The 13,635-nt window shown below is 39.2% G+C and overlaps 1 protein-coding gene across 1 annotated transcript in view; it reads right to left on the bottom strand.

Moving 5' to 3' along the window:
* Positions 1-13,635, bottom strand: part of lrrk2 (leucine-rich repeat kinase 2) — a 39,404-nt gene that overhangs the window by 19,158 nt on the left and 6,611 nt on the right. Inside the window, 16 exon segments of the mRNA XM_054619909.1 lie at positions 200-388; positions 517-606; positions 609-780; positions 2,023-2,193; positions 2,628-2,756; positions 3,513-3,652; positions 3,862-4,006; positions 5,991-6,118; positions 7,073-7,197; positions 7,416-7,545; positions 7,865-7,971; positions 8,867-8,946; positions 9,041-9,201; positions 10,228-10,347; positions 11,279-11,410; positions 12,965-13,099. Coding sequence (XP_054475884.1) covers positions 200-388; positions 517-606; positions 609-780; positions 2,023-2,193; positions 2,628-2,756; positions 3,513-3,652; positions 3,862-4,006; positions 5,991-6,118; positions 7,073-7,197; positions 7,416-7,545; positions 7,865-7,971; positions 8,867-8,946; positions 9,041-9,201; positions 10,228-10,347; positions 11,279-11,410; positions 12,965-13,099 — 2,154 coding nt within the window.

Below are 13,635 nucleotides of genomic sequence, written 5' to 3'. Positions count from 1 at the left end.
GACCAGGTTGAAGAGTTAAGACAGATGACGTAATGTTAATCACAGGATGTGTCATAATGCGTATGAAATTAGTCGGCGTTTCTGAGAAAACAACGTCACGGTGAAGAGATGTTACTGCTTTGACAAGCAACAAAGGATCTACAGTTTAAAGTCTTGTTGCCTTAATAGAATAAAAATGTCTGAGGTCCATTCACTTTACCATCACTCTCCATGTCGTCGTTGAAAAACAAACTGTCGTCCAAGGAGACGAAGCTGAAGCTGGAGTCGTTGCTCTCGTCCGAAATGTAGCCAGAGGTCATGTAGGGGTCGCCCAGAGATCTAGGAGTACCACTGATGCTCTTGGACCTCTGGACCGACTGAATGTACTTTGCCAAACTCACACCTTTACCTTCAAGACAGAGCAGAGAACACAGAAATAAAGACAGGGTAAAAACGATATTGTTCAGTCTAGAAAATGTAAGAAAACTCTCTTTTACAATGTTATAAAAACAGACAAAAGCCTCGGCTCCTCCTCACTGTTGTTGTAACGGAGGCTGAGCGCTCTCCCTCGGTCCGCCAGCAGCGGGCTGAGCCAGGCGGCGTCCAGGCGGCCGAGCCTGAAGCCCCGAGGCAGAGGGCGCTGTTGTTGAGGTCCAGGCCGAGGCGGCCCAGCAGCTGGATGACCGTGGGACCCTCGCCGCGCCTCACGCTCACCGCCAGAGCCCGTCGGAGGTGCTGCTCGTGGGCCCCTCGGCTGAGGAGGAGCTCCACCAGCTCCAGGGGTCCGCCTCGCTCACACACCTGGAGGAGACGGCAGAGAGGGGATGAATGAGAATGAATTTATGCTTATTCTAATTATTATTTTATTTGTCAAAGTATCAAAACTGAATTTGTTTTTGGTAACAAGTCATTAGCAACAAGTGTTAAGTACCAAAATCTGTTATAAAGTCTCTGATCTGGTCATATTCAATGTTTTGTTATCCGTCCTGGAACTCGAGTATCGTATAAGCATTCCCAGATTTATCTATTAATCTATGAAATATCTAAAAATATTGACGAATGTCCGTTACAACTTCCCAGTGTTTAAATCTAGGGTTGGTAATCTTGAGAAACTAGAAGGAGTAAACTAGCTTTTATAAAATTATTTAAAAAACAGCTGTTTTGCCAACTCTTTTCCAATGAAAAATAAAATAAAACAAAAAAATTAAAATTGCCTGCTGTGTCTCATAAACGGCAGATAAACTTATTATTCAATTTACGATCAAATGAAACACAGCAAAACAGCAAATATTCATATTAGAGAAGAAGAAACTACAAAATATTCAGTATTTCTACGTAATAAATGATGAACAACCAAATTCTGCTGATCGACTGATTAGATGTATATTTTTTTTCTTCAGGTATTTAGTCCAAAATTGTCCAAACAAGTGTCTACAGCCATGCTATGTGATGTTGTGCTTTGCCACAGTGGTGGTTTGAGCTAAATGCTAATGACAGCATGCTAATGTGACAATGCTATCATGCTTATGTTGTTGCTGGTTTAATGTTTGGTTACAGTGTTTGTCTAAATAACTTGAAAACAAGTTATAATGTTTGATTTCAGTTCTTTTTAGTTTAGCATTATGGGCATTATTTAAATTGATTTAATTTTCATTTGATATTTATTCTCATTATACACTAAAGATCTTCCTTGTTGCCAGTTTAAGGAGTTTAATCTTAAGTGAAGAAGTAAACATTTAAACATATGTAAAAAGAAAGCTGTCACAGTTCATCCTGAGGGAGAACTGTGTGTACCAAGATTCATGGCAGTACATCCAATAGTTTCAGACATTTCAGTCCGGACCAAAGCTGTGAAATTTCAAGATAGTAGCCTCCGTCATGACCAAAAAGACATCCACATATCATAAATCTGTTTCCAGATCGAGAGATTGTTATCCGATTGTGTTACGGATTTTTTTTCCAGGAGTGGAAACATCTCAACTTCCCCTAACACATTCCACATGACCCTATTGGATTTATCTGTGAGGCTCTGTGACCTCTGACCTGGTAGATGAGAGACTCCGTCTTGGTCTTCCCGTTGATGTCGGCGCCCAGCTCGATCAGACACTCGGCCAGCGTGGCGTCTCCGTCCTCGCAGGCCTTCTCCAGCATGCTGTAGTGCAGCTGGGAGTCGCTCCACATCTTAGACAGGGCCAGGCACACCGACTTACGCAGCTACACGGAGACGGAGGAGACGAAAGTTAATCAAATTATGGTTGTAGCTTCCAGTTTTATCCAAGGCATGTCAGGTATGTGGCCGTTTTGTACTGTACGTTCCTGTGAGCAGTACAGTAGAGCCAGTGTGTCGACATGACTGCACAGTGTGACTGACACTGAAACTCCTCGTATTCATGTTCAGTTACATAATTATAAATACAGCACATCAAACTGGAAAAGTGCTGGTGTTGTGCTGGGAGTACAGAAAGTGTAGATTAGTGTTATCCAAAAGAGTTTTCATTGTCATGGCGGTAGATTATGATGATTTTTTGACAATGTGGATGCTACACAAGATCTCAGAACGAGACTTCTCAAGCGGAAAAGTAAAGAAAAACATTTAATTTCCCCGTTGTGTTCTTTCCATAATGAAGTGTTTCTTGTGTCTCACTCACAGCATGGTTGCTCTGGTCAGAGGTCTCCTCTCTGAGGTGTTGGAAGATCTGCCTGTCAAAGTCTTCTCTCTGCAGCTCAGCAGCTGCTCCTGAACAGGCGTCCAGCATCCTCAAAGCCACCTGAAAACACTGCAGGACAAACGACCAGAGAGAAGTCACTCAAGAGATGTCCAATCATTTTTTTCCTCATAGTATATACCATAAAGCCAGAATATACAAATGCCTCAAAAAGGGCTTTACAACAGCATACAATACTCTCTATACAAAGTTTACACTGATGTACCCGGAGCATCCAGACTACTAGCAATCAATAACATCAACATTTAAAGAGATATTTTGGAAGTTGCTGGTCTACAGGTAAAGTAATCTCAGTAATCTCTTTTAAATCTCTTCAAAAAAAACTATTTCTACACACTGGCTTTTATGTGATGTCGTAGTTTTAATGCTTTATTTTATTATTGGTTTTACTATATATTATTTTACATGTATTTTATTATTTTATTTCTATCGTATCGATTGGTTTTACGTTGTTAAATATTGTACTGTTTTATGTGGATTTGACTCATTTTGTTGCTTTTTCTGCTTTGTCTGTCAAAGCACTTTGTAAACTCAGTTTTTAAAGGTGCTATATAACTAAAGTTATTAATATTATTATTATTACTGTGACTTGATCAGTTAGTGTGTGTTATTGTGTGACTTTGGTGAATCCAAACTAGCCCTTTACAACACCAAAGTCAAACAATAACACAAACAAACTAACCGACAGAGGCAGCAGGAGACCAACAACTCCTGTGTTCTGAGAGGTAAAATTTATGTTTTTACATATGTTACCATACATACAAAAAATTTGTACAGATATTTGACATTACTGTGTTTAAAGGTCACCTTCAGGAGCATCTCGGAGTCGTCTCTGTACTGGATGAGTGAGGCGACAACAACGGAGGCCAGAACAGGTACGATCATCCTGGACAGCTTCTTCTTGGATACGAGGTAGGTGAGCAGGGTAAAACCCCAGTAGTGTATCTCTGGAGGAAGTCAGTGAAAACATGATGAGTCATCTTTAATATGAAATATTAATATTTTACATGTACAGATGAGGGAATGTGTCAAATTCCACTATACAACCAGTGTATATTCAAGTTTGTGTACCCTTTAAATCAAAGAAAAAACACTTTCCTCTCCAATTCAATCCCTAAAACTACCAAAAATCATATTTGACGATAGCTTACTGTACCTCGTTCCCGTGGGAACATCTGTAGTGTATGCAGCACCGTGTCTATGGCGCCCTGCTGGCAGAGCAGGTCCACGGCACCGGAGCAGTCGGCCAGAGCGGACAGAACCTTCAGACCACACCTCTGAATGATGGAGCTGCTGATGAACTGAACACAGACACAAACAGAAACTCAATGTGATGAAGGTTTAAGATGTTCACACTGTATCTGCAGCTAAATGACAAAAAAATACAACAATCTTATAGTACACTCTAAGAAACAAAGGTGCTAACTAGAACTAAATAGGGCTCCTCAATTTGTCTTCATAAGAGAAGACATTTTGGTTCCTGGAATGCTTTCAGAGGATTCTTACTAGAAATCAACATAAAGGGTTATACCTAGAACCACCTGTGGAAGGTTCCAACAAGAACCCCCTGTTCTATTGAGAACACTTCTAAAGTGTAATGGATCCATCCGTACCCTCTCTGGAGGTCATATTCAGAACCTTTCAACCTTCTAAGAGTGCTAACAGGGGGTTCCAACAAAACCCCTATTATATTCCAAGGGCTTCAACTAGTACCCATCCAGGGGGTTCTACAGAGATCCCTTTTATATTCTGAGAATCCACCGAGTGAGTTCTACCGAGAACCTTTTTTATATTCCAAAGGTTTTATCAAAAAAAAACTCCAGAGGGCTCTATCGATAACTTTTTTATATACCAAAGGTTTCACCTAGAACCCATCAAGGAGGTTCTTCAGAAAACTTGTGTTATGCTTTTAACCCTTTTAACAACCATGCTTTTCAAACATCCTTGAAGAACTCTTTCTTCCATAAAGGGTTCTTTGGACAAAAAGGTTTCTTGATGAAAAAATAGATACGCTTCAAGATTTTGAATAACATCCCTATGTAAGCTTTATCTCACTGATATTAAAGAGGTGAACCAAATATAAGAACACCGCATGTGATGCCTTTTTTCTGCCTGCAGACAGAGTGATCACCAAACAACCTCACAGGAGGAAAAACATTCAGTAGGTCAACTCAATGAATGGAAAGCAAATTATTTTTGGAAAATGTAATTACACCCTTCCGATGTTCTGGTTGCAAGACAAGCTTCTGTGTAATTTCTACAATGAATGGATGAACTGTTGATTCATCTATGTAATGAAAGAGCACTATACATTGTGTACTGCTTCACAACCAAATCCCATTAGGGTGTTTTTGAAGCTCTACTCTGCTTTTTTTGTTATATCCATTTGTTATATATTAATTATAGGCCAGATTTCTTTTTAAAGCATTCAAGGACTAACTAGATTGACCTCCTTGCTCAGTTTTTGAAAAGATTGACACTTGAGACCGCCTGAAAGCCTCAAAAGCAACATTTTGGGGGTTTCTAAAATCTTATAGTCACTAAAATGTCTTTTTAAAATGTTAAAAATCTTTTTTCCGAAGTTAATGACCCAGCCAGCCAACAGTCACCTAAAGAAAAGCCTGTCTTTAACTCTGTTTTTGGACCTAAACCAACCGGATTTTAACAGATTTGATCCACTGCCGTTCAAACCTGTATTTGAGCAGGAAAACCTCTCTCTTCTTCTTGGATACCAGGACCACAAAGAGAAGAAGAAGAGCCAAGGTCTTTGTGTCGGGTTCGAGTGTCTGTCCGGCGTCGGGGTTAGCGTGAGTGGTAGTTGTATTGCAAAGCATGTTTGGTGTATTTGCCTTGGCTGCATATTGAGTCTGTGTAAGACTTCAGCATAAGTCTGAGGTAGTAGTTAGGGCGGCCTCCCTGATTGCCATTGGGTATTTTGCACACTGACCTCGGTCATGTTGCAATTTCCATCAATTGTCATCACTTAGAAATTGAATCCTATTGGACATTTGTGTGAAATGTTCTTAATTGGCATCTAAAAATCCTGAGTTAGGTCCAAATATGTGTTTTGTGAGGTCTTAGTGACCTTTGACCACCAAAATAAAAGGCAGTTCATCCTTGAGTTCAGGTGGAAAATTTGCCAAATTTGGGAGAAGTTCCCTCCAGGCGTTCCTTAGATATCACGATAACGAGAATGGGAAGAAAAACCTGAAAATATAATGGTGGAAAGACTATAAATTAAGCTTATAAGAGAGAGATATTTTGGGTTGGTCCGTGTGTTCATACCCTGTTGAGAACCTCCAGGTAGAGGGTGTGAGCTCCTTCCACCACACACTGGTTTTTCAGGACCTTCAGCGGCACGTCGGCCATGTCGGGGTCGGCGACCGAGACCCCGTGCTCCCTCAGCCTCCTGTCTGGGAATTCAAACACACCAGGGAAACAAAGTTAAAACAAAAAAAGTGAGTCAAACATGCGGACACAGCCGCTCTGTTATCGATCACTAATCTAATTAGGAGTTTAACGAGTTCAGCGCTGGGAGCAGAGGAAGGGTAGACTGTAACCGCATTAAGAGAATTTAAAATAAAACAAAATTCCACTGGTTCAAATCTGGTTCAGCTGCTCCACTGAACCAGATTGAAAGACTAGAACTAGAATGTAGCACATACTGACTGTTATTCCATATTATTGAGGAGCAGCATCAAGGACTCATTTGGACATTTTTCTACCTGTTGAACCCAAGTAAAATACTTCCAGAGAAAGAAATCTGTTGTATTTGCTAGATGTTCCGCTTTCTTCACCAGCTAGCCTCTAACGTTGTCTGTTTGATGTTTGGTGCTGGACACATTGTGTACAGTGGTTTGTGTGGGTTTGTCAGAGCTCGTTTTGCTGGAAACGAGCCGACACTGACAATGCATGTGGAAAAAGTCCCAAACAGTGAGCTTATAGTGATTTCATTAAAGTTACTACAAGAAAAAAACTTAAATTTGGAGTTGATTTTGGCGGTCCCTGTGGTCGAACGTAGTAGTGTTTCTGAGCACCAGACTCCCTTTAGAAAACCTCTCATTTTACATTTCTTCATATAAACACATCAGAAATGGAATTTAGACTGTTTCATTACAAGTCAAAAGTTCCTCCCAGTAAATTTAGAATAGAAAATATTGATTAGTGTCACTTTTCGGTCCATGTTTTTGCCTGAGAGACAAACTTGGTATTTAGCATCGACAGAAATAGCCACCTCGAGACAACAGATATCACTCAAAGTAACCAACTAATGAAAAGATCATCGTACAGACAACATTTAATCGGCAGGTCACCTCTGGGCCGTGCATAAACATGCCAGAAAAAGCACTTATATACTGTACATTTACCTGGGCAGAGGAAGACCAGGCTGGCCTGCAGAGCCTCTAGCTGAACCTCAGGAATGAAGTTGTGGACCTTCATGGTGTTCAGGATCTGACTCATGGCCATGTTCAACTCATCCAGACTGGCTGACCTACAGACACGGAGAGACAGATTTCATTCCAAAATTAAGAATGAATATCGTTGTTTTTGAGCATTTTGAGAAAATATTATTGCTTCATGTTCAGAAGTCAGAAAACAAAAGTCATATACACAAATGTGGACGATCTGTTTCTTTCTTTCTCATGCTGACATGGTTTTCTAAAGTCAACAAGGACATCACAGAATGGAAACAAATGTGTTTGTGCCCACCTTCCCTGAAAGAGCAGGTTTAGCAGTTTGCAGGCGTTGATGGAAACTTCGGCCGACGTCGAGTGTCTCTTCATCATCTCCACCAGGTTGACGTGGAGGCCGCTGGACAGCAGCGGAGAACGCATTTTACCTGCAAACGGTAAAAGCAGAGCAGACTCTCACTGTACAAGACAGCAAAACTGTTTTTACAAATAGTTGACCCTGGAATAATAGTTTTTTCTCAACAGATTGTGAACACAACATTGGCATATCATCTGCATATAAGTTGATATGTCAAACTTGTTAGCGAAGGTCAATTTGAACGCAGCCAATGAGGACGGTGAGACTGAATTAAGGGTCGGACAGCTAAACAATGTTTAAAACTAATTGTAAAGCTCCGTCACTTGAGACATTGTTATTTAAAAAAATATCAATTACAGACGCTTTAGTGTGCACTGTTAAAGTCTCACCATTGTGTGTGAGGAGTGTGGCGATGGCACTGGTAGCAGCTTGAAACACACTGGGAGAGGAGGAGTGGAGCAGCATGGCCACCATTAACTGTCTGTGAACGGGAGTCCTGAAAACAGCCACAGAACATTTAAAAAAAATAAAAAATGTTATCCCAGTTTCACATCACACAATTTTATATATATATTTCTCAAAACAGCTCTCATGAGATTTCCTTCTAATAGAGATCACAGATCATTTATCTTTTCTTTTCGGGATTTTCTGTTTGATTTGCAAAATGGACACGACATCTTTAATTTGACGACACATTTAAAAAACACATTCACCAACTCAAACGACACACGAAAACATCAATGGGACGACACATTTGCGCAGCATTTGGAAAGATTGCTGCATGACGCTCTCAACACAACGGAAACTGTTTCCAAGGAAAACTAAAAATTGAGACACAGAGATGGGACACCTGCTGTTTGTTGTTGTCAACTGTGAAGTTTGAAGAAAGTTCTTGAATTCGTCTTCTATTATTAGCGCTAAAAATGTCGATTATTTTTGGGGCTTATTTTCAAATTGTAGTCGCATGATTCATATATTATTGCAAGTATCTGCTGTTAAGCTAGTTTTAGCCTTTTAGTTATCATTAACCATCAGTACCTGAATCAATTGATCTCAATGAAAGATAGCCAACTTCAATAACTTTATAAGCAATAAACAACAACGACAACAACCTGTCAAAGACGTGTGCATCACTTTTTAGTGTCCCTTATAAACATTTTCCGTTTAGCTTTTTCTAAATGCTGTACATACAATTTTATGTTTTAATGTGTCATCAAGTTGGTGAAGATGTTTCTTTATTTGTTTGTGTTGTGTATATCTGCATGTGCGTGGAACTCTTAGGGCCACCATAGTCCCCAGATATTCAAATCTTTCACAAACATCAGGCATAAGTGCTGAAAGAGAATATCTGTCGATGATGTGGATGTGATATTTCACTGTTCAGTGTGTACCTCTCATCCCCCTCCTCCTCTGAATGGTTCACTGTAGCTCCGTGCAGTAACAGATTGTGGATGGCCCAGCTAGCAGCTTCCTGAGGAAGCGGAAGTGATTCAGACAAGTTAGAATTATGCCCTGTAATTATTGTCTGCAGCTCAAAAAGGGCCAAAAGGAAACCTGAGACTGACCTGGACGTCTGGCTCGGCAGCGTGGAGCTCCAGCGCCGTGCAGCAGGCCTCCATCCAGCCAAGGCCCATGTCCTCCACCTCCTCCCGGCCCCTGTTCTCCTCCTCCTCCCCCTCCTCCATACCCTGCTGGGCCACCGCTTTGTTCTGCACGATGGTTGAAGCTGACAGGGCGGAGACAGCGCGGTGTAATTACTGTACTGTACGAGACCTTATTGAAACCAGTGACTGTCTGCAGCTTTTTAAACAACTGTTAAACAGACACAGAACATTTCTTTGCTTTTTTTCTACTTAGGACACATTGTTTATCTGCTGACTCATGTACTGGACTGCGTTAGTCAGCTTGTTTTTCACCAGTAGATCATAGAGAACAAAATAATGCAATGTGTGGCTACAATTTGCTGGATAATATGTTGAAAAATCTCGTTGTGACAGATGTAATAAAACCCTCACAAGAAATAGAGGTAATAGCAGCAATTTATCAAAAGATTTGCTGAACAAGCAGAACATAAAATCTGTGTAAACGCACAGTTTCCCTGTTTGGCGAGCAGCATTCAATCCTCGTCCTCTGCAGGTAACGTTAGCGATGCCATACGGAGTTTACTAATACGAATAATAAATGAATAATTTAATAAATTAAAGCTAATTGCAATGAATGTTAAAGATATTGGAACTTCTTGTACTCCTGCTCAAGAAAGACTATTTGTTTAAATACAGAATAATCAAGCAATGTCTTTGCTTTTAATTGCCTTTTTGCACCTCGATAAATAATCAAAAAGAACAGATATGAGTATCAATAAAGGTACCAAACCGATGAGCAGTATTGATAAGAGTACTAGTATTAATAAAATGTACTCTGATGTTATATTCATCTGTTGTTTATTGTGTTTTACCGCTGATTTGTTATGATGGAAGGTGACCCTGAGTGCCATGAAAGGCGCCACCAAATAAAATGTATTATTATTATTATTATTATTATTAAATCTTAACGATATCAATCCCTAGGCATGAGACGAACAAAGACAAAGTGCCATTTTTTCTACCCAAACATAATCCATCTTCCTGCGTGTAACGCTGCTTTGTGTCCATGTTGAAGGCAGAGGCATTGTCCTGCTGTCTCCATCACTAATCCTTCTGTGTGGATATAAATAAACTATTTCAATGCGGCATGTGTGAGTGTGCTTCCTCACTGAGGTCGGCCAGACAGGACAGGGCGGCGGCTTGCAGCTTGGCGTTGTCGGGGAAAGACTGGCAGGCTCTCACCGCGACCCTCTGGACGCCGTTCAGTACCAGGATGTTGTAGTAACTCTCTAATAGGAGACACAAAAAACAAACGCACCTTATTGACCCCTTTAATCTTAATCTGTCAGCTGGCAAACACATTACTTTATCGGGAGGAATCAGTTCAAACGCTGCCGTGTTGAAAGTGAGGATTGATTGATTTTGCAAACAGTGTTATCTGTTATCTGACTGTCAACAAGCAAAGAGATCCTGAAAAGTTATTCATTGACGGAGCACCTGAGAGATTTTAAGTGAGGACTATAAAACATTATACATTGGTTTCCATTGAAGTAAACTAAAGAAATATGTTGGAAATTCTTTATTAGGAATAACCTTGAGATGTACCACCTCGTTTTCAAGGGGGTCCTCTACAACAATTACACAATACAAGGACAATTAGACAAAACATTTAGCAAAAAATCACAAGTAACAACAAGGTAAATTAAAGATACTTAATATAAGAAATAGACTAACAAAATAAAGCATTACTGTCAGTGATAGCATTAAATAATAAAGTCATAAGACACTATTCTAAACATGTCCTTATGGATTTTTTGAACAGGTGGAAAGATTATATGAAAATGACATAATAAATATAAATATGCCACCAAATAATATTTAATTCCCTAAAGAATAAGTATTCAGTGTGTGTGTGTGTGTACTAGTTTATTACTAACAATTTGAAATAAGAAGGTGTTTTTTTATATAATTTACATACCATACTATGCTACCTAAAGGGTTGCTTAGAAATGATTTTATCGGTAGTAAAATATTTATCTAATAACTAAACTATAAGAAGCTGGAAGAAACTACTAAACTTGGACATATGTGGTGACAAAAAGTGGTGAAGACTCATTTTTTATCCCAAAAATGAAAAACAACTGGAAAATGATGTTGTAGAAGAAGGGAGAGGATAATTAAAAATTTAGAAATTTAGAAAACGTTAACCCTGTGTCTGACCTGACGCAAGCCTCCTGAACAGGCAGCAGGCCGTCTCCTGAAGCTCCTCCTCCTCGGGGAAGGCGTCCATGGCGGCGATGATGACGCTGTAGCAGCGAGCGCCTCCCGACATCAACACCTCCACGTTACTGCCTGGAAGAGAAAAGATCAATAACTCAAAAACAGCTACACTCTCTCTGAGATTAAACCTTCATGTTTTAAATTGTGAATAAAAATGAATGTACGTATCACAATGCGTAATATAAGAATCAGACTACAGTTGTATAGAAAGAAAAACAATAAATCTCTTTCCCCACTGTGATATTTTCACAGTACAAGGCAAGGGAGTCTTTTACCTCTTTTGTTGTTGTTATAGGGAACACCAACTTGCAACAATAATACTTTCCTTTTAGAAAAAGTATGATGTGTTAGTCTCCTCTTTTACATTTTACTTCTTTATTTTTACTGCAGCATTTATTTTATTTTTATTCATTATTATTTTAATTTTTACTTATCTTTACATTTTTTATTTCAATTTTTTTATATAACTATTGCTATCTCTCTTTTGTTTAAAAAAAATGTATTTCAATTTTTCACATCTTTTTTATTATTATTATTTTATTATTTTTTATGTATGTCCTGAAAATATCAATTAACATAACTGTGCCAAAAAAGAATACAAAAATAGCCAGAATATCATGAGTGTGGCGAGCACTGATTAGCAGCTTCAACTGCTATATTTTCTGCTATATTTTCACTTCTGAAAGCCCAAAATGAATTGAAGACAGCAGATATACGACGAACAACAGAAGAAAGGCGAGATAAGCAGAAGGTCAGAAGAAAGACCCTCACTAATGACTAATGACAGAGTTGAACCTTCAAACCGTCTGGAATCCCCCATGACTGTTATCAATAGTACATCTGTGAAAAACACAGATTAAAGTGGAAAAAATAGTTCAAGACTAAAACTCTTTTCATGGCCACTTTTTCATGTCCAGCTCCCCTTTTCATGCAGAAATCCTCCAGCTAATTACAATTTAAGTGCAGAGAACATCCAAAATAAAGAAATACATCATCTACTGTATTTAGCCGGTGTTTTTCATGGGTAATGTTTATGATGTCTGTTGAGTGAAACGCCTTTATTACAAATGGAAAACCTACTATATAATATAAACCATTTAAGTCTATCACTACAGTTATTATCAAAATGTTTAGATTATTTCTGAATACATTATACATTGCAAACGCAAACATATTGATAAGTGATCAAGTTTATTTTTGGATAAGACCAAAATTTCTTCATTCAAATGATGCATTTGAGTAGCAAATACGTAGAGTTGCTCAAAGCAGTCGTTGTGTTTCCTCACCATGAGGGAATTTCCATGAAAATGTTACTGTTTTCAACAAACACCACTCTCCCATAAAGCACAACACTGGATTTTTGAGGTATAATCTAATTATCACCAAAACTTTTTTTAAAAAGCGTTACCGGGACATCACGGTACTGTGGGGAGTTTAGAAATAGACCGTGCGAATTGTGTAATAAAGACAGAAAGGGGTCAATGTATTTGTGTTCTTCTTACATGATCAATATGTTCAACTGAACAACACCCTTTTTTACTTATAAATCAATAAAGCTATAGCCTCAGTTCTTCTCTCTCCCTCTCAGACATCACAGACATGATGGGGGTGCTCTGATGATCTTACCAGGACAAGCCAGAGGGAGCAGAACCTTCATGGCCTGCAGGAGCAGCTCGGGGTTGTCAGGGAACCTCTGCAGAGCCGCCAGAACCACAAGATGATCCTGGTTCTCCACAAACTCCACCAGGTGGTCGTCACTTACTGGAAACACGGAAACACAAGAAAGATATTTAGCTACTCTACTGCAAGCATATACAGATATGTTAAAGGAGCAGAGTGGGGGATTTAGGGGCATCTAGTGGGGAGGTTGTAGATTGCATCCTACTGAATACCCCCTACCCCCTTATCAAGTTGTGTAAGGGAACTAGGGTGGCCTTGAGAAACGTATAAACATGAAACAATCTCTCTGGAGTCAGTGTTTGGCTTCTCCATTCTGGGCTACTATATAAACAGAGAGGGGCAAAATGGAGGACTCTATGAAAAGTAGTATAAACGGCTCATTCTGAGCTAACACAAACACAACAATTGTTAGTTTCAGGTGACTATTTACACTCATGAAAACACAGTTTGAATATGAATGAATATTGTATTGAATTTCTGTTTATTTCACAAAATAATTTGGTATACCTTTTACAAGTTGGTTGTTTTTGGACTTGCATGTTTTGTTGATTTGGTCATCCTTCCTTGATATTTCTGCTTCTACCATAAGTAGACTATTCAAAAGGCTTCTTTTAGAA

Source organism: Anoplopoma fimbria, chromosome 19, assembly GCF_027596085.1.
Source record: "Anoplopoma fimbria isolate UVic2021 breed Golden Eagle Sablefish chromosome 19, Afim_UVic_2022, whole genome shotgun sequence".
NCBI classification, from domain to species: domain Eukaryota; kingdom Metazoa; phylum Chordata; class Actinopteri; order Perciformes; family Anoplopomatidae; genus Anoplopoma; species Anoplopoma fimbria.
The sequence above is the reverse complement of the archived record's forward strand: the minus strand, read 5'-3'. Positions and strand labels throughout refer to the sequence as shown.